Source organism: Marmota flaviventris, chromosome 1, assembly GCF_047511675.1.
Source record: "Marmota flaviventris isolate mMarFla1 chromosome 1, mMarFla1.hap1, whole genome shotgun sequence".
Classification (NCBI taxonomy): Eukaryota; Metazoa; Chordata; class Mammalia; order Rodentia; family Sciuridae; genus Marmota; species Marmota flaviventris.
Window position 1 is genome coordinate 54505164 of NC_092498.1, and position 25002 is coordinate 54530165.

At 46.2% G+C, this 25002-nt stretch overlaps 1 protein-coding gene across 2 annotated transcripts; it reads left to right on the plus strand.

Moving 5' to 3' along the window:
- Positions 1 to 4144: 4144 nt before the first annotated feature.
- Positions 4145 to 20593, plus strand: Lep (leptin). Of its 2 annotated transcripts, none has more exons than XM_027926275.2 (3): positions 4145 to 4198; positions 15706 to 15877; positions 17535 to 20593. In XM_027926275.2, the coding sequence occupies exons 2-3, from the start codon at positions 15734 to 15736 to the stop codon at positions 17892 to 17894; spliced, it is 504 nt and encodes a 167-aa protein (XP_027782076.1). In that variant the 5' UTR covers positions 4145 to 4198; positions 15706 to 15733; the 3' UTR covers positions 17895 to 20593. The 2 variants fall into 2 exon arrangements, with proteins under 2 accessions (XP_027782076.1, XP_071463881.1); XM_071607780.1 differs by having other exon boundaries at positions 17538 to 20593.
- The last annotated feature ends 4409 nt before the right edge of the window (positions 20594 to 25002 follow it).

Sequence of the window (25002 nt, forward strand, 5' to 3'; positions counted from 1 at the left end):
GACCCCACCTTGGTGTGGGTCAAATGGTATATTTCTTACATAAGTTGCTGCGTGGGGTTACCTAAATTAAAACCTTCACCTGCCTTTCTTCTACTTTTATAGGTAATCACCTGTCACTCCACAAAGCCTGGGGATCTCTGAGGTGACCTTCAGACCCTGGTGCACCTTATGGCTGATGCCCATAACTCTCCATTGTTATTGGCTCAGAAGGGCAGAAGCCACTTCCACTGAGAATGGTGGCAGCTAGGAATCTTTGTTGGTATCTGGATAAGCAAAATATTATGTGAAATGAGGTCAGGCTGGGTGAGAAAAGTGTAGACTCTGACCAAGCTCTACCCCTAACTGTTGGTGCCATCCCTTGACCACTCTGAATCTCAGGGTCACATAGGAAATATCAAAATAAGATGTGGGTAGATCAAATGAGATCATGATAAGTGCTTTGAAAAATAAAAAGAATTATTCAAATTCAAAGTGCTGGATTACTTTTGTAAAATTTGTGAAGGTTGTCAGCAAAAAAAATTTCAAAGTTTTGCTGCTTAATATTTTAAGTCAAGTTGATCAGAAGTGCCATAATACATCAGAGTTGAGTAGAACAAGCACATTTTTTTTGTACTCAATGATAGATAACAGAGACCAGGCACAGTGGGGACTTGAAAGTCTGATATAATTCTGTCAGTTGGAAGTCAAGAGGTAGATCTGGGAGAGACTCTCTGAAAACTTCTTTGGGACTTCCAATAAAACACGAGGGCAGGAGGGGCATGACATCCCTCTATCCACTCTCTCCTGTGAAAATGTCCCCTTTTCCCCTTTTCCTATCTTTTTGGGAGGGTACAGAGATTGAACTCAGGGGCACTCAACTATTGAGCCACATACCCAGCCCTATTTTGTATATTATTTATAGACAGGGTCTCACTGAGTTGCTTAGCGCCTCACTTTTGCAGAGGCTGGCTTTGAACTTGCCATCCTCCCGTCTCAGCCTTCCGACCTCTGGGATCAAATGCGTGTGCCACTGCACCTAGTTTCCTATCCCTTTTGATAAAATAATGCTGGCTAATCTGAAGTCTTTCTAGCATGATCACAAGAACCAGTAACTGAGGATGGCTGCCTCAGCTCTGAGCTGGCCCTTGCTCCATAACACCCAAGAGCCATGTCTCTCACTCTAACAAATGCGGGGAACCCCTCTCCACTGTCACTGGTTCATAACTGCATCACTTCCTGACAGGTGTTAAGGGATCACCCATTACACATCAGGCATTGTAAGACCAGGACCTCCCTTTCTCTACCTTGATCTACCTCAGCCTCAGGAGAAGAATTCTGGTCTAAATCAGCCATGACGATCACGCCAGCGATAGACTGCTCTACATGGGGGTATATGTCCCAGTTCTGGCCAATGAGAAATAAGGAAAAGTCTGACTTTCCTGCCCTGACTTAAAGAATTTCAAGAAGAGAAAACTTACTGCCCCTGCCTTGCCTTTTCTACTGGTGTGAGGACATGAGGCTGCAAGGGTAGCATCCCTCTTGCAATTGTGAGGCCACAAACGCAAGGACACAAGGGAAACAAGATCAGAAGGAGGAAGATTCTTGATGATGCCACTGTGCTATATACCCACCCACCTCCTGACTCCTGGGGAGAAGAGATAACCAAATGCTGTTAATGCTTAAACCACTGTTACTTGCAGACAATTGCATATGCAAATTGGGGCAATCACTAAGGAATGTAACTTGGCAATATATTTCTATTTTGAATGTGCATACCTTTTGACTAGATAATTCTACTTATCAGAATTTCTCCCACAGATATACTCACATAATGTTGTAATTAATATATTTAAATATATTTACTTGAGCACTGTGTATGTAACAATATGGTTAAATAGATTATGTTGCATCCCTAAAATGGAATAATATGGACTTCAAAAAGGTAGGCACAGGTCTATGAATACTGGTAAGAAATTATATTCTAGATACATTATGGAAAAGAAGTAAGATTAATAATGGTTGAAGCTGGATGATGGGCACGTGGAGATTTGTTATGCCATTTTTCTTATAAATGTATTATGGAGATTTGAAAATTTCCAATATAAAAAAAAAAACAACTAAAGATAAGGGGCAGAAACAGTAGTAGGAATAGAATAGAGTGACATCATTTGTGTGGGTTTTTTTTTTTAAAGCAAATACATATATACAACTGGGTGAGAGAGATTTTGTAGTTCATTATCTACAGCTTACTTTTCTGTATGTTTGAACTTTTCATTTAAAAATATGTTTGAAAAATGAAATACTTGTAGTAAGCACTGGGCTATGAACTGGGAGGACAGCAGTGAACTAGGAAGACCCCATCACTTCATGGAACAATCTTTGGGGAACTTGTTTCTATTAGGGAATCTCAAATGCAATAGGACTGTTGCCTCCAGGACCTGTGGGACCCTGTTTCTCTTGTACCCTGCACATCATTGCATATGCAAATTGCACATAATCACTACCCTACCAATGGCCTTGAATTTAGAGGAATTCCCAAACAGTGGTACACTAACTAACATATGTCAAAAATTAGCTGTGTGGTGGGTGAAGCCCTGAGGTTCAGTTCAGCAAAATTTTCTGGGCACTCAGTGTGTGAATGGCATTGTAAAGGTGCCAGGACTTCAGAAGTGATGATCAATTCCTGTCCTCCACTTACAACCAAGGAGATGGAAAGGGAACCCAGCAGGCCAGGGGGAAGGGAGTGGGCAGGGAAAAAAAAAAAAAACAGGACAGGCCTCTTCAATGATGGAGAGAAAGCCCAGCCATAAAGGGAGATTCTGCAGGGAAAAGGGATGGAGAAGCAATCAGGCGACACAGAGGCTGGTGCAAACAAAAGTCTGGAGGAGCCACCCATGTTGCCTGTGTGGTCCCTAGTTAGGGGCTGACAAACTTCTTCTCTGAAGGTTTCAAATGGCAAACATTTTAGGTTTCAGAAAACCAAAAGGCAAAATCCAGGGTATTTTTCTCTCTTACAGAAGAGAAAAAAAAAGTTCCACAATTTTTGTTGACAATCTTTGAAACAATTTCCTAATGTCAGAACTACTATTCTTCCCCCCACAGACCACCACCAACCATTCCTAGCTCAAGTGCTGTACGCGTGATCGCGTGGTCATTCACATCTTCCCATCTACTGTGATCAGGGGTTCTTAACCGGATGGTTTGCTCTCAGCACTCTCTGCTGTGGAAGCAGAATGGGCCTGGTCCGTTTGTTTGCACCTGAGTCCCTGGCTCATCTCTACTCCTTACCAGATGAGAGTTTTAAAGGACGTCACTAACCTCTCTGGACCTGGTTCCTCACCCTGAAGCCCTAGGACGACACCAGTCTACTCACAGGCTGCTGTGAGGAAAACATGGCCACGTTTGGAGCACCCTTCTTGGTAAGCAGGAATACTTCTCTGAGGATGGAGGCTCTTGGTGCATTCAGAGCATCCCCAAGACCTCAGTTTCTGAGCTACTCAGGGCAAGGAACTACGTGTAGTCTTGGAAGCAGACTCCTCATGCCTACGGGATGCGAGTCTCCCGGGGTGCCAACTGAATCCAACCCGACCTGCACCAAGGAACCGGGTTCTCGCGCGCCACAGCAGGAGTGGGCGAGGTCAGCACTCCCTCCCCAGATTCCGAGTAGGGACGCTGGCTACACCACGGGCCGCTCCCTCTAACCCCGGGAGTGAAGTGTCGTCGGGGCTGAGAGCCAGGGGAGCAGCGGCCCGCGGAAGTCCAGCTCACCCCGCCGATGGCTGCGGGGGTCCTTGCGGTCTGCAAGACTAGCGGGGACGCAGCCCCAGCCCCCAGCCTGCTCTAGAGAGCCACCCCTCCCGGGAGCGTTCTAGCTGCTAGAAAAAGTCCCAAAAGACTGATCCTTGCGCCACAGGAGCTTCTGGCGGGACTTCGAGGATTTCTCATTCCTGACAACTGCCCCCAAACTTTCAGGACACATCCGAGGGTGCCCGTGGTGTCAGGCGCAGCCGAGGGTCGCCCTCGAGGTCCGATAAAGCGCGCACCGAGGCCGGGAGCTCGCAGCCGCCGGGCCTTAGCTGCCCCGTGGGGCGGGGCGGGAACTGGCACTCGGGGTGCGCCAGGGCCTGCGGGGCAGTTGCGCAAGTTGTGCTGGGGCAGCTATAAGAGAGGCGGGCAGGCATGGAGCCCCGCAGGAATCCCCGGCGCCAGCAGCTGCGAGGTAAGGCCCCCGACGTACTCCTTTCTCCTCCGCTGGTCTTTCTTGGCAGACCCCAGCACCACTCTGGACACCCGGGAAACTGAGGCAGGCAGGAGGCAGGACGGATGGCTTGGTTCTGGACTACATAGCTCTACACCGAGTTTTAGCCAGAATAAAGGTGGCTGGGAGCTGGGGAGGGCTGGATTCGGTGGTGAGTTGTACCGGTGCCCACAAGGCAGGAATCTGTCCTTGCATAGTTAGCAGAGCCAAGAAACCATGAGCAGATCCTCTAAGATTAGGGCGCCCTATCAGTATCTGAAAGTAACAAAGTTGCGGGTAAAGAGGAGCTTTCAATTTCTGAACTCTGCAGGTAAGAATTTGGGCCTCAGGGCTGGCGGTGTAGTTCAGTGGTCCAGTGTTGCCTAGCATGCACAGCATGGGTTTGGGGGTGGGGGGGGGGGAGAGAGAGAGAGAGAGAGAGAGAGAGAGAGAGAGAGAGATAGGGCCTTATTTTCCAGGGAGCGTCCTGACTTCTGAATGGGAGGGGTTGCATGAGGCCTGGTTTAGGACTAGAACTAAGCAGAATAAAGGGGGATAGAAAAACTATCCGAAACAAGGCAAATTTTCAGAGAAATTGTGTCAGGTCTCAATGCATCTGTTTTCAAAGCCATGCAGATTCCTTTCTTCACAGTAAATTTGATGAGGGGTACCTGGGGGACGGATCAGCAGGTCATGGAAAAGGCCTGTCACCTGCAAATTTTTCACTGCTAAACATTGCTAGCCAGAAAAGGTAAATACACACGATTGACAGGCAGGCTCCAGGGGAGGCCCATCAGTTCCACCCACAGCCTTCCTCCCCTTTAGGTTTGATTTAGACTTCACCATGGGTGTGGTTGCCTTTGCACTCCAGTTTCTGTGGCTTAGAGATGGTGGTGCGTTGGAAAAGTGACTCTTTAAATACAGTTAGATCCAATGAGACCAGTGGCCTGTTTGTCATGTGTGAATAGCTGCTTTGGAGAGGACAAGATGATTCATTGTTGTTGGGAAGATGGTCTTCAGGGCAGGGGGCAGAGGCAGGGACTTGGCTGTACCATTCCTGGAGAGTGAGCTCTCTGAGTACCCTTTGCAGGGTAGGATTGCCATCTGGCAGCTCCAGTTGTGTTTGTTTTTTTGAGTTCTGAGGTGGCAGCAGTCAGCTGGGATTCGGATAGTATTCCCAACCTAATTCCCACCAGCAAGGTCTGTGGAACCAAACTTCAATGAGGGAGGTTTCTAATAACGTTGTTGTTCCCATTGGAACACCCTTAGAAACAAAAAAGCAATATTGATCATTTATCTCATGTAGGCAGCAAGAAAAGGCAAGGGGAAAAAAAAGATGCTTTTCAGCTTTCTTTTTCAAACAACTAAAGACATTAGGCTGAGGGGAACATTTCCATGTTGGCCAAAGGAGCATCCTTCTCATATTTTGTACATTTTATACCCAAAATAACTCCTCTTGGTATCTGGGGAAAATATTTTCCTCCCCCTCTGTTCTAGGAAATAGCTCCAAGTGCCAAGGACAGAGCCAGGGAGGTTGCAATGAATTCCTGCCATCAGCCCCGGGCAGATGCCTTGCATGTCTGGGTGGTGTGACATGTGAGGCACAGAGGTGCCACCTAGGAGAACACTCCACAAAGAGCCCAGGTCTTTGTCCAGCCCTAGCTTGGATGCCCCAGGGGAGCATGGGAGCCAGGAAGGGAGAAGAGGCTCCAGGGAGATGAAGTCCCTATGGGGTGTATATCCCTGAGCAACATCTGTGTGATTTAAAGGAAAATCTCTGGCAGCCAATCGGTCAGCAGACCCCCTCCCTACAGGGAGAAGATACTAGCTGCCCCAGCTCCAGTCGTCAGAGAGCCTTAAAATTCTTCTCAGTTCATATGGTTGTCTCAGAGAAACAGAAAGAGAGGTAATTTCTGCTTTAAAACGGCTCACCCAGTGTCCAGATCCACAGAATCCTTTGCTCGTGTGACAACAGATGCGCCTTGCTCCTCAGCAAATTGATGTTCCCCTCTCTCCTGCTCAGTTTGTTAGCTCTCTGGAAATGAATCTATAATCAGTGCCCATGCTGACATTTCACCCACACCACAGAAGATTTAGTCCCCATCTGTGCACACATTGTGTTTGTGCTTTGGTGTACCACAGAGCTCCGCAGGGAAGCTACAGAGAAGACAGGAGGGCAGAACAGAGGTCTCTGGCAAGGGCAGAACGCCCAGAGTGCAGGGGCGGGAGCCAGGTGGTGCACACGTCTGTGGCTGGGAGCGCTGAGGTACCACAGTCCAGGTGGAATAGAGCTGAGGAAGCTGAAAGACATCAGGACCTATATGGATCTGCAAAACATGTAGGAGGTGCAGGAAGCAGACCAAGGTGTCTGAGAAAGGGAGACCTGGACACTGAAGCGTCTGTCTTTATTTAGAAGGTGTTTCTGCTGGGCAAAAGTGAATTCTAATATGGGAGCAGGTGAGCTTTCATGGTTACCCAACCAAGATCAGGGAGCGGAAACATTTCATTTATTCATTCAACAAATATTTAACAAACACCTGCTCCATGCCGGGCCCTTGGTGGATGCTGGCGTCACTAATTGATCATGGCACCCTCTTTCTATGACTCTGGCAGGAGCTTCAGATTCCCCTCTTACAGTGCTCCAGGGAGCCACCAAAAATTGATCAGAGTTGACACAGAAGTTGAATCCCATTTTCTATCTCTGATGGGATCAGATCTAAGGGTAGCTCCTGATGTACGGGAATAATATAACCCCCTCATCCATACCCTAGCTACTGGTTAAGTATGTTAGCATGATTCCTCAAATGAAGCCTTTGGCTGCAAGTAGAGAAAATTGCTCTTGCTAGCTCAGTGATTTTTCAAATTGCATATTGTGGCCAATATTTGAAAAATAAACTGAAATGCTCAAGAGTTTGTCACCCAGAGTAAGGGAAAATTTTATTTTTTGACACTTATTTCATATATATTTATATGTCTCCTAAGTGAAAAATATATTCAGAAAAGTTGAAAGCTACTCAAATGTGTTAGCCCACTTTTATTACTACAACAAAATACCTGAGACTAGGTAACTTTGTGAAGAAAAGAGATTTATTTATCTCAGTTTTGGAAACTCTAGGGCATGGCACTGGCATAGGCTCAGCACCACTGAGGGCCCTCTTGGCTGTGTCACATCATGGTAGATGGCAATGGCAGAAGCATGTGCAAAAAGAAGAGATCACATCTCAAAACAGAGATGTCAGAGAAAGACTGGGTTCCCACAATTTCTTCCAAGGATGTGCACTTAATTGACCTAAGGACTTCCCAACAGACCCCATCTCTTAGGGGTTCTACACCACCTCCCAGTACTATTACTTTGAGGACCAAGCTCCCGACATATGAACCTTAAAGGACAGACTATGTCCATACCATAGTATCACCCCCAAGCATAAGTGGAAAAGAGTGTCTTACACTGGAGCCTAAGGGCAGAGAGGGCCACCAAGCCTTATAAGGATCCAGAACCAAAAATGTCAGGAACCAAAAAGAAAAATCAGAAGGAATCCATACAGTGACTCTAATTCACCTCTCAGTAGAGGTGTAGACTCTGCTCTTTCTCAGCTCCTCCATGTACCTGGTCCAAATGTGACTCCCCTAGGACTTCTGAGCCCTCAACAGAGACAAACTGAGCTCTCTGAAGCCCTCTAAATTTCTGGGAGAGAAACTGCTCAGCCTGATCATGGGTTAAGAGGAGAAGGATGAGGAAAGGGGGGAGAGAAGAGCTTCTTAGTCTCTTGCCTCCCATTGGTCAGGCAGTTGTAGCCACTGGGACTGTAGTGTAAATGCAAACATGGCACCAGGGATCGGATCGTGTGCGTGCACGTGTGCACATGTGTGTTTTCTCAGGTAATTCAGATCCCCAGCAGCACCCCACTACATGTGGAATCAAGTCCCAAAAGTCACACATTCCACCCTTCTAGCAGTTCTTCCAAACCCACCATGATTTTCCTGAAGTCCTCAATGTGGTCTGCTATGCCCCTGTTTTAGTCAGTTGTTTTTTTTTCTGCTGTGACCAAGAGACCTGACATAAATAATTAGAGGAGGAAAAGTTTATTTGGGGGCTCACAGTTTCAAAGGTTTCAATCCATAGACAGCTGGTTTCATTGCTCTGGACCTGGCGAAGGGCATAGCAGAGGAAAGCAGCTCAGGATGTGGCACCAGAAAACAGAGAAAGGGAGACTCCCCTCACCTTGGACAAAATATACATCCCAAAGGCATGTCCTCAATGACCCACCTCCTCCAGCCGCACCTTACCTTCCTACAGTTACCACCTGCTAATCCCTACCAGAGGATTAATGCACTGACCAGGTTAAGGCTCTCAAAACCCAATCCTTTCACATATAAGCTTTCTTGCTTTGTCTCACACATGAGCTTCTCGGGGACATCTCATATCTAAACCGTAACAACCTCTCCTCTTTCCTCTGAGAACTCCTGTCCTTCAGGTAACTCTGTTCACGCGTTGCCTTCTTTGCAAAGTTCTCCTCACTCCTCCCACCAGGAGTCACCTCTTCCCCTCTCTGCCTCATACTCTATGCTCCTTGCCTCATAACCTCCACCAGGTTGTTACCATGAGTCATCCAAGCCTCTGTCTGTCTGTTCCACTGGACTCTGGACAACTTGAAGGACCCAAATAGCAATCTCTCTGTCCTTCTTTGTCCTTTCCCCATCCTCAAGTCCCTTCCAAATTGGAGTTGTGAAGAAAGGATGGAAGGAAGGGAAGAATAAAAGAAGGACCCACAAGGAAATTTTATACAGGGAGAGGGCTTAGAGGAGCCAAAGGTTTTTCCTCATAATTCACAGCAAATGCTGAATTAGTAGTTAGTATTTCTAATTATTTATAACACATTTGTAACAAAGTAATTGTATGTATTTATGAGTACAGTGACATTTCAACTCATACATAATGTACAATGATCAGGTCAGGGTAACTGACACATCTGTCACCTCAGACCCCTCTCTATCAATTCTTTGTGTGGACAACATTCAGTATGTTCAATATTGATTATTAGCTACTTTAAAGTATTTAACTAATTATGGTTATAGTTATCCTATTGAGCATATGAACATAGAACATTAGAAGTCATTCCTCCTATCCATTTATATCTCTGGACCCATAGACCATCCTTTATCCCCCTCACCACACCTTTCCCAGGGTCTGGAAACCATTATTCCATTCTCTACTTCTTTGAGATTAACTTAATATAATGTCCTCCAGTAGCTTCCATGTTGACACTATTCACAGAATTCCATTCTTTTTTTTTTTTACTAAATAACATTCCACTATGTATATATACCACATCTTTTTTCACATTTTTATGGTACATTATATTTTTATATATGATGGGATTTTCTGTTACATATTTGTTCATGCACAAAACATAACAATATGATTTGACCAATATCACTCCCAGCACTTCCTCTTCACCACATTTTCTTTATCTATTCATCCATCAATAGCCACATAGATTGAATCCATGTATTGGCTGTTGTAAATAGTACTGCAATAAACATGGGAGTGCAGATGTCTCCTTTACACACTGCTTTCATTCCCTTTGGATATACACTCAGTAACAGGATGGCTAGGGCATAAGGTGATTCTATTTCTAGTTTTTTAAAAAATTTTTTAGTTGTCAATGGATCTTTATTTATATATATGCAGTGCTGAGAATCAAACCCTGTGCCTCACACAAGCCAGGCAAGTGCTCTACCACTGAGCTACAACCCCAGACCTATTTCTAGTTTTTTGAGGAGCCTTCATGCTGTGTTATATAATAGCTGTACTAATTTACCTTTCCACCATTTTCTTTTCTCTGCATTCTCCCCAGAATTAGGTGGGTTTTTTTGTTTGTCTTTTTGGCAATAACCATTCTCACTGGGATGGGATGGTAGCTCCTTATGGTTTTCATTTGGTTTCCCTGGTGATCAGCTATGTAGAACACTTTTTCATATATTTGTTGGCCAAGCATTATCTGAATTTACTAGCATGCAAAAGACTATCTGAGAGAAGGGTGCAAAAACTCTGATGCTGGAGAAGATTATGCTGGGCCCTGGTTAATCTCTGGAACTTTAAACAGGAGAGATAGGCAGAAGAGTCTGGAGAACTCAAGGCTGGCAGCCTCCACCAGCAAATGTCTCTGACCCAGTGCTCCCTTTTCCCCTGCTGCTGTCATCAGAAGGTGGTGGGAAGACCTGACCTTGGCTCAGATGACCCTTCTGCCTGGATCCAGAGAAGCAGCCCAACTCTGCCACCCCTCCCCACCTTGACATGGAGGCCCCTATAGGGTCTGCCTCAGCCCCTGCGATGGAGGGAAGATAAGGGAGCACACCATCTGGAGGTCACCAACCTCTTATTTGCAGAGAGTGGGGTGGAGGGTGGCTGGAGCCCTGTAGAACTGCTCTGGGGGGATGGGAAAGGGAGGCACCCAAAGAGGAGTAGGCAACCCAGGACCCTGGGAAAGTCAGAAAGGGGAAACTGGTGGGCTGATGGTGTGGTCATGAGCCCCTCCTGCTGGCCACTAGCCTGTTGACTGTGCTCATATTTCATCCTCTGGTGCTGTCCCTGGGGCTCTGTTTTCTTCTCCAGTGCACCATGGAGGGCAAGGTGGTAGAGATAATGGGAGTCACAGGGCCTTAATGGAAGGAGAAGGAAGGTAGTCTGCAGGAAAGCTAGCTAGTGAGAAAGCTGGGTATGATAGAGGAGTGGGTGGTGAGGGAGAGGCAGAAAGGAGGACCATATCTGAGAGCAGGCCCATCACCCACCCTGGCCTATCCACTCCCTGCCCTCCTGGGAACCGCTCCCTCTTTTCTCCAGAATTCTCAAACCAGAAGAGCACAGGTCCTGCTTTAACTGTCCCCAGAAGTAAACAGGGCGCTATATTTCAACATTTCAGAAGTTCATCTTCCATCTCTTATAATATGACAGCTCCAGAATGTTCAAGCCTACTTTGGAAAATTCTAGAGGGCCCACAGTTGACCTTTCTCCCTGCCCACCGAATCCCTCAGCTCCCTCCCTTCACTCACTCCTGTGCAGCTCCTGTGGTTACACCCACAGCCGTTCTAAGCTTAGATTTTGGGTTCCCCGGGCTGCTGTGGAGGCTACCTGATGTCCCAGCAGTATCAGCAGATCAACATGTCCCAGATCTCCTTTTTCCCAAACTTCTCCATGTATCCCTCCCACTTTCTATCTGGTACCATCTTTCTAGTCCCTGGGGCTGAAACATTTGTTCCTCAGTTCTGGGGAGGAAAGAGCAACCTTCCTGCTTGGCTTTCACCACCTTCCCAATCCCAGAACACTCTGCCCCCTCCTCCCTGTCACCCTCTGGAGCCAGCTGGGGACACCCATTTCTTAGCCGCCCCCCCTGCCTGGTGTTTTTCAGTCTCTGCCAGGACTGTCTTTCTCCTTCATCTTCACAAACCCAGTTCCACCTATTCTCAGGGCCCTTAGCAAATGCCACCTCTTCCACAAGACCTCCGCAATTCCTTCTGAAATAGCAATGATAATAGCTAACAAATATTGGGTTTGGCAACATGCCAGGCACAGAGTTAGCACTTTATATGCATTATCTCATGTCAGCCACATAACAGCCACAGGGGGAATTATGATTGATGCCATCCCCATTTTATAACTAAAGAGACTGAATCTCAGAGAGATGAGCTAACTTTCTGCAAAATCTATATATTCTGACTCAAAAGTAGTTTTGAACTGTAGATTTATAAATTTCAGTTCTTCTTTGCATTGCAACTAATTATTCAAATTCTCAAACCAGAAGAGCACAGTTTTGTTTTTAAAATTGTTAATCAATAATATATGAAAGTAGTTGGCAAAGTCAAAAGTGTGATAACTACCTATGGTGTGATACACTACCTGGGCTTCCTGGGAAAACCCCCAGCCTCTGCTTGAACCTCCCCATCTTTGGATTCCTGCTTTCCTATGGTCAGTGTCATCTTCATCTCTATACGCCTACAATGGGAAATCAATACGAGTTAGCTGCCAACCATCCAACCATCAAATATATCTTGAGTAATTGTTGTGCCTCAGGCACCACGCTCATTGAAGCTGAATTCACCATCTTGAATTTCCCCTTCTCTCCTAAACCCTGCCCTTCCCAGTCACTCTCCCTCACCCCCAAGGTACTGAGATTCAGGTGAACCTAGGAATACTTGATGTCCACTCCTTCCTGATGATATCCACACTGGGATACGCTAAGTTGGTTAGCCTGAAGTTTGGGTGTATGCAGCAGAGACTCAACAGTGACTCACACATAGCAGAGGTCATGTCTCTCACACACACAAGTCCAGAGACAAGTTGTCCAAGGCCAGCATGGAATTCCAGTTCCACAAAGTCCTCAGGAACCAAGGCTCCTGCAGCTCCTTGCTCTGCCATTCATAAGGGAGACCTTTGTCCTTATGATCCAAGATGGTGCTGGAATGCTGGCTCCCTCATCTACATGAGGGATCAGAACAAAGGAAGGAGAGGGCTTGAGATGTGGCTCAGTGGTGAAGTGCTTGCCTCACATAGATGAGGCCCTGGGTTCAATCCCCAGTACGCACACCCCCAAAATGGGAAGGATTAAAAAGGAAGAGGCAAAGACACACAATGGGGTCCTGAGCACTGTCATGTGACACTTCTACTTATATTTTATTGGCCAGAATTTAGCTTCATAGCCATGGCTACTGGGGGAAGCCAGGAAGTATAGGATTTATTCTTATGTTTACACTTTGTAGATTCTACAACTGGCAAAGAAGGAAAACTAGACACTGGGGACAACCAGCAGCCTCCACTGCAAGGTTATGTGTGCCGTGTGTTGTGCACAACACAACGAGTGCTTGCCACCACTCTGATCTCAATGACCTGTTATCACTTGCTCTGCAGCCCCCTGGCTGTTCCCGAGCCTGTTCCCCCATCTTAGGCAGACTCCTCAGCAACAGCTCCTCCTCTCCATTCAAGGAAAACTGCAATTTATTCTCAGCATTCACTGAAGCATATTACCAGTGGTGATAAGGGAGGCTTATAACCTGTTTTCCATTCAGGTATGAGAGGGTGGCCATCATGTGAGAATGGCTGTGATGTGACCAGGGTTAATCTGGTAATAAATTTACTCAGGAAGGAGGTGTCATCAACACAGGAATCTTAGAAAAGAATGCACCTCAATCTTGTGCTACAGGGGGGAAACCCTGAAATAGCAGGTCCCCTGTTGAGATGGGCCACATGCTTGATTCAGAGTTGGCTACAGGTGCTATTGCCCCAGTAGTTCAAGCCCTGTCCTGGAATTACAATCATTTGGGGGCAGCTGGCATTTCCTGCCCCATCCCAAGTCAGACACACACCGTATGCAGGGGCATCACTGGCTCATCTCTTTTACCCTTTTGAGCCAGGTGGTGAAGTTAACTCCATTTTCTGTCAGAAACAGATGCTTTGGGAAGTTACATTTCTCACCTGGAGACACACAATGAATAGTGGAGGAGTGGGCTGTTGAAACCTGGAAGCCTGACTCCACTATAGCCTCCTCCTTTTGCGAGGGTGTTAAGGATTAGCACTATCACAGTCCCCCACTTACCTGTGGGGGATATGTCCAAGACTCCCAGTAGTTACCTGAATCTGCAGACACTACTAAGTTTTTCTCTATATGCCCTGCAGCACTGCCACACAGTACCAGAGTTTATTTGTCCTTCCATATTTTTTTTTGCCTCCTTGGCATACTACTTTTACAATTTAGGTTGTTATTAATTAAATTGTGGTTAAACATTTGTGATACTATGGCAGTTGATCTGATAATTGAGACCACTACTAAATGACTAATGGGTGGGTAGCATATACAGTGTGAGTACACTGGACAAAGGGATGATTCACATCCCAGGTGGGTTGGAGGAAGTAATGCAAAATTTCACCACACCACTCAGAATGGCACAATTAAAAGCTTATGAATTGCTCATTTCTGGAATTTGCCATTTAATATTTTTGGACCATGGTTCATTGTGGGTAACTTAAACCTTGGAAAGCAAAATCATGGGTAAGGGGCATGTATTTAACTCTGTTCCATAAATACCCTGGCTCTGCCACTAACCAATGTGACTTTGGGCAGGTTGTCTTGTCTTCCTGAACCTCATTTTTTTCTCTTCTGAAAAATCAGATTTGGAAAAAATACACATATTTGAGTATTATAGATAATATGTAAAGACTGTTTTTATTACATTGCTAGAAAATGAATTATACTAATATTGCCACCTAGGGACAGAAAATGCATTACTTGTTTTCATCAAGACCCCAATGAGAAAGAATGCACAGAGCAGAGATTAATGTTTCCAGAATCTTTATCCTAATTTTTACTTACATTTTATTAGTATTTCAGGCTCATACACACATACTTAGCATGGATCATTGGCTATAGACTTGCATGCATTTAACTTGATTACGTTTTGCCTCATGTATCCCATTAAAACTCTGCTGCTTGATCAAGGACCTGCATATTATTAATTTTAGAATTAACAGTTCCATGGCTTTGAAAGTTTCAAGCATTCTGGGTAAAGGAGTCATATTCTATCCTGCCCCTGTCTTTACTCAGCTGAGCTCCTGGCCACCTGTGGCCACCAGGTTATACTCTTATGCCTTCTCAGTCTTTAATACTCAGCCCAAGGCAACACCCCTCCCAGGGAGGACCCTTTGGGCTCTTGACATTTTTTTTTTTTGCTCCCCTTTCAAAGCTCTGTACTCCTGTACTGGAATGGCCTGTAGACTTTTTGTCTCTTCTGTTAAACTATGAAACACTGCAGGGCAGAGGGCATCGGTGGTTCACCTGATTCCTTGGTGCCTCGCCCTGCATCTGACTTGTTAGTACATGGCAAAGCAGTGCTGGGTGGATTCCCAGGCTCCCAGTAGGAGAGAAAGGAAGTAATAAAGCTTGCAATAAAGGCCATCGTAGATGACAGCAGGCTGCTGTGAGAGTAATGGGGAGGACAAGGCAGTAACATCATCTCTAATAATAGGGTAGTGAAAAAGTACACCTCACAACCGCTTCCAGCTCTTTCACATGCATTATCTAATTTGATCCTCATAAAAACCTGGAAATAGGTATTTTATAGGGATGAAGGTGGAGTTTTGAGTGGTTAGGCCATGTGCCTAAAGTTATACAGTGAGTAAAGGACTGGATTCAAACCAGAACTTAACAGTCTATTCTCGTCCCCTTAAAGCTCCACATCCATTGGATCACAGCCGGGCTCTCTGCTTGTGGTCTTCAGGACACGTCATTGTGGTTTTATTGACTAGGCAATAATCGTCTTCCCAAGGGGATGCATGTCGTTAATAAAGGTCTAGATAATGAATTGTCTTTGACTTTGACGGTAGCCAGGGCAGAAAGTAAATCTCATTTTCACCCACATCCGGCAATGTGGTTGGGAGCAGGGCAGGTGCGTGTGTTCTGAGACACCAGCTCTAGCAATGTGTGGTTCTCTGTTTGCAGGCCCAAGAAGCACATCCTGGGGAGGAAAATGCGCTGTGGACGCCTGTGCCAGTTCCTGTGGCTTTGGCCCTATCTGTCTTATGTTCAAGCTGTGCCCATCCGAAAAGTCCAGGATGACACCAAAACCCTCATCAAGACTATTGTCACCAGGATCAATGACATTTCACACACGGTAGGGAAGGGTAGGGGGGACAAAGAAGAACTGTGGCCAGCCCAGAGCTGGCTCCTACTGGGACTGGAACCAGATAGTTCAAGAAACATTTGTTGAGCATCTTCTAAATGCCAGACACCTACTAGAAGTTAGGAAGATTTGAAAGCTCAGGATGCCCATTCTTTCTGGTTGTTTCTCTTGGCCCCTCTGCCTGCTGGGATTCAGGGATGAGTGGTTCTAATTCTAAACCACTTTAAGAGCATTTAACTTTGCCCTGTGGTTTCATTAAAACATTATAGGATTCTCTGGTACTAAGAGGTCACCTGTGTTTATTTTCACTGTAACATGGGGGGAATCCCAGACCTCAGACTTTGGCAGTGATAGCCTTAATTCCTCCCTCCCTCTTCCTCTCCTCTCTGCATCTGTTTCTGCCTCCCTCCCTCTCCTTATTTCTTGACTCCCTTTCTTTGAATCCTAGTGCCCAGGACCAGAGGAACTCATATATGTCCTTGTATCTTGTTGACAGGGACCAGACACTAGCAGCATCCCTGTGGGGCCTTGCCCCGTCTCCAGATGTACTTATAACTAGGGTTCTTAGAGTTTCAGTTGCAGCCTCTCCCCATCTGCTTTCAAGGCCACATGAGGTGGGATTTTGGTTGTTCACATTCAGCCCTCTGTGTAATTGTCAACAGCTGTTACTGTCCACCCTGGTCTTTTCTCTGGGGTCCAATAGACTAGGCCTTCAGCTGTTTCCCAGATGAGTCTATATTGGAATAGGAAGACTAAGTGTGAATCTTCACACATCTGTTCTCCATCTGCGAGACCCTAAGTGAGTTCCTTGGTGTCTTTCATCATCTGTACAATGGGAACCTCATGCAGTCACTTCCAGGTTGTTGTAAGACTCAAACTAGTTAAGGCAAGTGCAAGCACCCCTGTCTGGAGCCATTTGGAGGTTTCCATATCTTTTGGCCATGGTGGGTGTTTAACAGTGGCCTTGGTAGTCAGGGAGAAGTGGCTTCTGGCAGTCAGGCCAGAAGCAGAGATAGCTCAGAATTAGACAGAGTCTTGGTCATTTCATAGAGAAAATTCCTTAAGTCTCCTTCTTTCAAAATAGTCAATTAGCAAGGTTGCACATGAGAGGTGAAGAGTGTCCCAACTTGGGTGGTGTCGAGAGCAAGTTGTGGGTCACCAGGATGGGGAGAGACCCTCCTCGAAACTAGAGCCATTGGCACAGAGAAGAAGAATGGGTTGTAACCTTGACCCCTAAGAAGGGGGAACCTGAACGAGAGGGAGGAATCTGCTGGGGTGAAAGAGAATGAGGGCAGCAGGGAAAGGAGTACTTATAGAGGACCTACGATGTCTAGGAAGAAACCCAACTAAATAAAAAAATAGGAAGGCATGGCTGGTCTTCACAGAACCTATTTGGAGAAAGGAATGACCTGAGAAGATAAGTCAGAAGTAGAAGGTAGGGTGATTGGATATGAGTCCAGGAAACCGTCTTAGAGACTCACTGTCACCTGGGCCCAGGAAATAAATGCCTGGACCAGGAAGGTGAGGAAGGGGGGAAGGAGGCAACCCAGAGAATGAGCCTCCACTTTCCTGGGGCAGTGGAGGGTGGTGCAGAATGGTTGCTCCGCCCTCTTACTGAGCACTTGCCCTCCCTCTTCCTCCTACACAGCAGTCGGTGTCCTCCAAGCAGAGGGTCACTGGTTTGGACTTCATTCCTGGGCTTCACCCGGTCCTGAGTTTGTCCAAAATGGACCAGACATTGGCAGTCTACCAACAGATCCTCACCAGTCTGCCTTCCCAAAATGTGATGCAAATATCTAATGACCTGGAGAACCTCCGGGACCTTCTCCGCCTGCTGGCTTCCTCCAAGAGCTGCCCTCTGCCCCAGACCAGTGGTCTGGAGACTCTAGAGAGCCTGGATGGTGTCCTGGAAGCCTCTCTCTATTCCACAGAGGTAGTGGCTCTGAGCAGGCTGCAAGGGTCTCTACAGGGGATGCTGAGGCAGCTGGACTTCAGCCCCAGATGCTGAAGCCTTGAGCACTGCTCTTCCCCCAAGGAGCATGGAGAAGGAAGAAACCTTGGCTTCCAGGTGACTGGAGGAGAAGAGAGCTTTGTATGGACATCCTTTATCCAGGACTCTGTCCATGCCTCTCCCTCCTCTAATCCACCCTTCCAAAGGCGAAGACTCCACGTTGCTTGAAACCAAAGATATATATACACATGATTCCTCGCTCGCTGAAAGGGGGTCCATCCAGCAGAGTGGATTGTTGCTGTGATTCTCGCCAAATTCTTCAGCCATCGACCAGAGTCATCCTGTCCTCTCCCCATTCCATCTCCCTCTTTGCTTGCTTCAGGGCAACCCAGGGTGATTTTAGGAGTGGGGTGGGCAGAGCCTCTGGATCTTTTCAGAACAAGTTTCTATTTGAGAATTCTAGGGAGCACCATGAAGGCTACGTCCACACACAGCTAGAAACTCCCAAGCAACACACGTTGGAAGAACTTATTTATTGATTATGTATTTTACTCTGAATGGATGTAAAGCAAAGCACCAGCTTTTCCATGCTTTGGGGTCAGCAAGGGCTGCAGATGCCCCTGGGATGTTGTTTCCAATCCCATCCATGAGTCTGGCTGAGGCAAACCCACTTTGAGTGACTAGAAGGTTGGGATTGTCTAAGCAAGAGTCAGCCGGGTGGTTCTCAAGTTAGTTCTGTAGTGACTGCTTTTGTTTCTATTGTGAATGACTTTACAGTATGGTGTTTGCAATGACATAGCCCTAAGGGCTGGGTTATTTTAAAAAGAAGATGAATTTCATCAAGTGTAATGTGAATCGTATGTACCCCAGGGTGGGGGATGTGTTAGAAACAGGGTAGGATCCAGATGTATTTTCTGAATAACATTTGTGTGGTAGGCTTTTGGGAAAGGGTAAAGTCATCTTGTTTTCTACAACCACCTAGGGTGGTTTCAATGCAAAAAACAAAGGAGATGACTTCTGAAGGGGGATTGTGAGGTTTTCTAGGCACCCATGGAGGGAGGGTGCTGAAGGAGAAGGCCATTTGTTGGGGTAGTGATGAGCTCAGGGAGTGAGGGTCCCACACTTATGACAGTGTGTCACTGGTGTGACCCTCTAAGTATTCCAGGGTTGATCCCACACTGGATTTATAACATGGCAGTGTCCTTATTGTGGGTTGCATGTCAAATTGTGGTTCTCATCTGATTGGTTCATCCAAAGCAAGGCCATGTTTTCCACCCATTCTGTGGGGATTTTTAGTCCAGTGGGAAAGTAAAATCCTTTAGCAGATGGTCCTAAGCCCTGGGACTTCTGGGTTAGTGCCAGGGCCCCTGGCCAGACTGTAGGACTGCCCTTCAGCTGGAGGTCATGTTCAGGCAGATGAACAAGGAGGCTTGGGTTTTTCCACCACCCTGCCACAGTGTCACCGTCACATTGTTAGTAGTGATTCTGCCCAAGGAAACTTGAATCAAAGCAATACACTTTAGACTGAGTGCCTGCTTGGTGCTCAGCCCTGAACTGGTGCTGTGGGCTAGAGAGCTCACCAAATAAACGTAAAAATCAGGGACTTGCATCCCCATGCTAAAACCCCACTCACCATGTGCCAAGGTGGATGCCTCACCAAGGTGGCACCCAACAGCTGAAAGCACAGTGCTGCCTTCAGCAGGTGGAAGTGGCATGAGCTGAGGGTGACAGTGCTCAGGAAACCCTGTTCGCACTCTGTAGCATTTATATACTTTTTAGAACGCGTTAGCCTCTATTGCTGCATAGTACATTCTGTTAATGCAGGATAACTAAGACTGCAAAAAATAAGAAAATACAGGTTGAGTATCCCTTATCCAAAATGCTTGGTGCCAGAAGTGTTTGGATTTTGGATTTTTTTCCTCATTATTGGAATATCCGCATATACATAATGAGTTATCTTGGGTAGGGGACCCAAGTGTACACAGATAATTCATTTCTATTTCATAAATACCTTATGCACACAGTTTGAAGGTAATTTATCCCATATTTTTAATAATCATGTGCATGAAATGAAGTTTCATGCTGTGGAATTTTCCACTCATGGCAACATGTCATCATTCAAGACATTTTGGAGTTTGGAGCATTTCAGCTCTTGGATTTTCAGATAAGGGATGCTTACCCTGTACCCAAGACTATCACAGCCAACATGCAGAAGACCAGGCCTAGAGCCCAGCCTCTGATCCCTAGTGTACCTCAAGCCAGGTACGCTCTGTGGAGATGAACTGGAGCAAAGGGAGACCACTAGTTCTCCCTGGAAGAGAGGGACTTGGGGGTGGATTTTGAAGGAGACGAGGGATGTGAATTGCCTGTCAGAGGAAGTTGTTTGTTGGAAGTTGGTGGGTGGAGATGCAGAGGTGAAAGTGTGAGCTTCGAGTGAAAGCAAAAGGCAGAGAAAGAAGAGATGGGAGGGAAAAGGACACGTTGAATAGGCCCTGAGGAGCACAGGAGTTGGGTATTAGAGCCAAGTTTCAGGTTCTGGAGCAGATGCAGTGTGGTGGCCAGGGTCAGTCCTGCTCTGAGGATGGTGGCAGGTCACCTCATCCACCTCATCAGGATGTCTTGAGGCTTGCTCACAAACCTGGCACAGTGGCTTCCAGAACGCGAAACTTCCCAAATGCAAATGGTTGTCTTTTTTTCTTTTTAACAATAAAGTTTTTGTTTTGTTTTAAAAAAATTTTTTTTCAAATAAATTAACTTTGCCCCCTGGCCTTTGTTTTCTGTTGCCTGTAGTGGAGGGGCTTCGGGAGAGCTGTTTGTGTGTGACAGGGCAAGGCCTGGCTGGCGTCCAGCCATCGCTGGGGTCAGCTCCACCCGGGCTTGGCCACAGTCAGCCGCCAGTTATTCAGGCGAAAGGATTACCCTGAAGCCCAGAGCTGGCAAATGAGCACATTCTGCACCAGAAGCAGTGCAGTTCTCCAAACCAGCCCTGGGAAACAGTTAATTGTTAAAAAAAAAAAAAAAACAGAACAACAAAAATCTGAGCAAAACAATTTTTTTAAAAATGCAGACAAATGACAGACACAGTCAGGAGTAGAAAACGTGAACATGGGCACCTGGCGGGCACAGAGTAGTCATCCCTGCTGCTAATGCAGGACCTGATAGGTTCCATCCAATTCCTGGGGGATTTGGGGGGCTGGCCTGTCAAAGGCAGTCATCATGGGCAATTTAAAGACCACTCCTGGGGCCAAAAACTGTTGCTGGTGTCTCTGGGGCTTAAATGAGATAATGACCCAGTATCGGATCCAGATTTAAGTGAAATTTCTTTCCTTTTCCATCACAATTAGTAACAGATTTAACTGTCAGTGTTCCTACCAGGAAGAACATGGATGTCAACTTCCCTACTGTAAGCAGACAACAGCTATCTTAATCATCTTAGGCTGCTGAAACTAAATTCCACTGACTGGAGGGTGTGAACGACAGACATTTCTTTCTGATAGTTCTGGAGGCTGGAAATCCAAATCAGAGTTCCAGCCCAGTTGGGTTCTGGTGAGGGCCCTCTGCTGAACAGCAGGCTGAATCCCCACACAGAAGAAAGAGAGTAAGAGGGCTTCTGGGGGTGGGGGCTTCCCTATTATAAAGGTCTAATCCCACTGAGAGGGCTCCACTCTCAGAGACCCCAACCTCCTAATGCCATCACTTTGGGGGTTAGAATCTCAATATATGAGTTTTAGGGGGACACAAACATTCAGTCAATTGCACCTATACTATACCTTAGGGAGAGAAGGAAGAGAGCCCCAAGCTCCTGAGAGAGGAGAGAACACAGGAAGAGATCGTCACATGAGGTCACTTGGCAGTTCAAAGAAGTGGCTGCACTTCATTCTTCCTTGGGCAGTCCCTCCCTCCTGTGTTATGGCAAAGTTAGCCCCCAGCATCTCCAGGTTTTGGGGGTCCTCAGTGCCCAGGATCATGAGAGAAGAGCCTCTCTTTCTCAGTCAGTAGTGCCAGTGAACATTGTAAGGAGGGTTCTTTATAGCCAGACCTGTGTTACCCCCACCCTGTTGTCCAGGATGGGCAATCCAGTGGGACTCTCCCTGGCTGAGAAAGGGCAAGAAAGGGTCTCGCCATGAGATACTCAGAAAAACAGATAATAAAACAAATTTTTTTTAAAAAATGATACCCATCACAACATCTCATGCTCCCTGGAGTCCCATGACATGACTTTGCTTGGGAAGACTTTGAGACCCACCACCCATTCCTGGGAGTCCCTGTTGCTGCCGCCCTAGGTTAGTCCCCTCTGGGCCCTAGGCTAGCCCAGGGGGCACTGGGACTCACACCCCGGTAGACTGGTTCAACCGCCAGGTCCTGGGCCATTGCCACAAGTAAGTTTCTGGGTCTCTGTGTTCTTGTCCTGGAAGGGAAGGCCACTGGAGAATGGGCTTTTACAGTTCTTCTATCCTGTGAAGAGATTAGAGATGTCCCAGAGGTGGCATCTCAGGGAGAAAGGCGTCTAGATGCCAAAATATCAAAGAGTGTAGTGGCACTGTCTAAGGGTGAGGAGCTGAGCTAAATCTTCATCATCTCGAGAGACCTAGAAATGTGCAGGTGTCATGATCTGCCCACCTTCTGCCTATCTGAGGTAGGTTCAGGGGTTGGGGACCATGTGTCTGCCCTTGGAAAAACACTTAGGAAAGGCCAAACCAGCTTTTTCTAAGCAGTCACAAGCCTGAGTGGTCCCACTGAGAATGACTCAGGAAGCCACCCACAGTAAGGGGCCCCCAGAACAGAGGCCTGGGAGTATTGTCCTAGCTTCTGTGGCAGGAACAGTTCAGGCTCAAAATGGAGGGCCTGTCCTTCCAATTCTCCTTCCAGATCCTTTTCCAACCTTGGGCATTCTCTCTGTTTCCCCCTCAGGCAGCAGGTCACATCTGTCAAATAGCTGACAGAGTCTGAAGGCAGCACCTGGCCATGTTTAAACTTCAAAGGAATAACTTTGCTTTTGCAGAGGCTAGTGAGAAAAAAGCCAGTCAACCCAGCAGGACCTTTTCAGTAGATCCCAGCCCAGAAGCTTCCTGCATAAGAAGGGAAGGCCACTGGAGAACAGGCTGTCATGGTTCTTGCTCAAATGTCTTTACCACACAATCAGTGGTAGAAGCAACCAACCAAGAAAGGTGCATCCCATTAGAGTAATTTGCTCCAGACTTTTAATGTCACAATCTGAGTCTAGTAACGTCAGACCCACATAAATTGTCCTGGGGTGAGTCCACTGGTATACTGTTGTTATCAGCCCACAGCGTCCAATTAAGAGTGCAAAGAAGGATGACAGAGTCCCCCAGGCCCAGGCCTCACCTCAACCATAGCTCCACAACTCTCACCAGAGTACTTGATGCTTAGGCCTCAGTTTGTCATCTGCACAATGGGACAGATCTCTAGATTGGATGATGTTTGGGAAACTATTAGCCTGATGACTGGTATACAGAAAGCACTCAATAAAGCATGTGATTGTTTTTATTATTAACAAGTCAGGGAAGTAAAGAGCATGGGAATCACTGTAGCAGATGCTTTGGATGCCCTGGTTAACCTAGGGCACCCAGCAGCTGTGACCCCCTGTTCCTCTGCATAGCCCTCCTGTAGCATCAAACCACCATCCTGCCCTAGGAAGCACCCCACCCATGCAGTCTTAAAGGTGGGAGCAGGTATCACTGAGTGGGGAATAGGGGGTCTGTGGGTAAATGCTCAGTGTCCCACTTTTCACAGGGGCATTCATGGGGGTACCATCTGCATAGGACTGAGGCCCTGGAGCCCACCCCAGGAACCAGATCAAAGAGGCAGTTTTTACTGGCTCTTCCCCCTTCCCTGCCTCACTCTCCCGGGTCCTCACTCCTGCTTCCTAGGGACACCTCAAGACAAACCTCCTGTCCTTGTTTCAGGTTCTGCTCTTGGAGAAGCCCAAAGTCAGGCAACTGAAAAGAAGGTGGATACTGACAGAATTGCAAAGCAAGAGAAATTCAGGAGCCTCAGACTGAGCTCAGTAAAAGTCCCCTAGACCATTCCCAGGGGCAAGGCTAAGAGAGAAAGGAAAAAAGGGTCCTTAGGAAGAAGGGACTTTCATCATTTCAGAGAAGTACCTCTGACCCAGAAAAAAGCAAGGATAAGGACAGGATCTACAGAGAGGAAGAGGTTTAAGGCTCATAAAGGAAGAGGGGTGAGGGGAATGAGTAGAGTTAAACACCACCTCATGATAACCAGTTGGGTAGAGTCCAGCACAGCCCAGGCCCTCCCTCCATCTTGATTTGGTGGCCAAAAAAATTAAGAATTGTCTAATAAGCCTGTAATTTAGCATGAAAGCAAATTCTGCAAGAAGTCTGAGAATGATCCTAAGGTTAAACTTCTTATTTGAATTCTGCTCACTGTTAACTTCCTTAGCAAACCTCCTCATTTTGAGTTCACAAGTATAGGTCCAAACAAGCTGCAAAATGTTGACAACTTTGAGTCAATGAGGAAAATCTGGATGTGAATTTCATTTTAGATGATGATAAGGAATTATTATTATTTTTTAATTTATTAATATTATTATCATTTTGGCAGGGATTGAACCTGGGGCTTGTAACCATTGAGCCACATCCCCATCACCCCCCACCTTTTAAAAAAAATTTTTCGTAGTTGTAGATGGACAGAATGCCTTTATTTTATTTATTTTTATCTGGTGTTAAGAACCGAACCCACTGTCTCACACATGCTAGGCAAGTGCTCTGCCACTATACTACAGCCTCAGCCCTCAATTCCATATATATATATATATATATATTTTAGACACAGGGTCTTGCTGAGTTGCTTAGTGCCTTGCTAACTTACTGAGGCTGGCTTTGAACTCGAGATCCTCCTACCTCAGCCTCCCAAGCTGCTGGAATTACAGGTGTATGCCACCATGCCCAGTAATAAGGAATTATTTTTCATTTTATTAGGTATGATGATAGCATTGTGGTTAATTATTTTTGTTTTTTTTTATTCATTATTGATGCAAACTAAAATACTTTAGAGTGAAATGGCATGATGTCTGGGGTTTAAATACTTCAAAAGAGTATATATTCTTAATAAATATAAGTTCTAAATATATATATATTCAAAATATATATATAGTCTAAATATTATAAAATATATATATTTG

What these genes read in the sequence shown, in the direction of transcription:
- Lep (XM_027926275.2), top strand. Translation starts at nt 15,734, where the DNA reads ATGCGCTGTGGACGCCTGTGCCAGTTCCTGTGGCTTTGGCCCTATCTG. An exon ending in TCAATGACATTTCACACACG is followed by an intron (nt 15,878 to 17,534) that starts GTAGGGAAGGGT and finishes CCTCCTACACAG; the next exon opens with CAGTCGGTGTCCTCCAAGCA.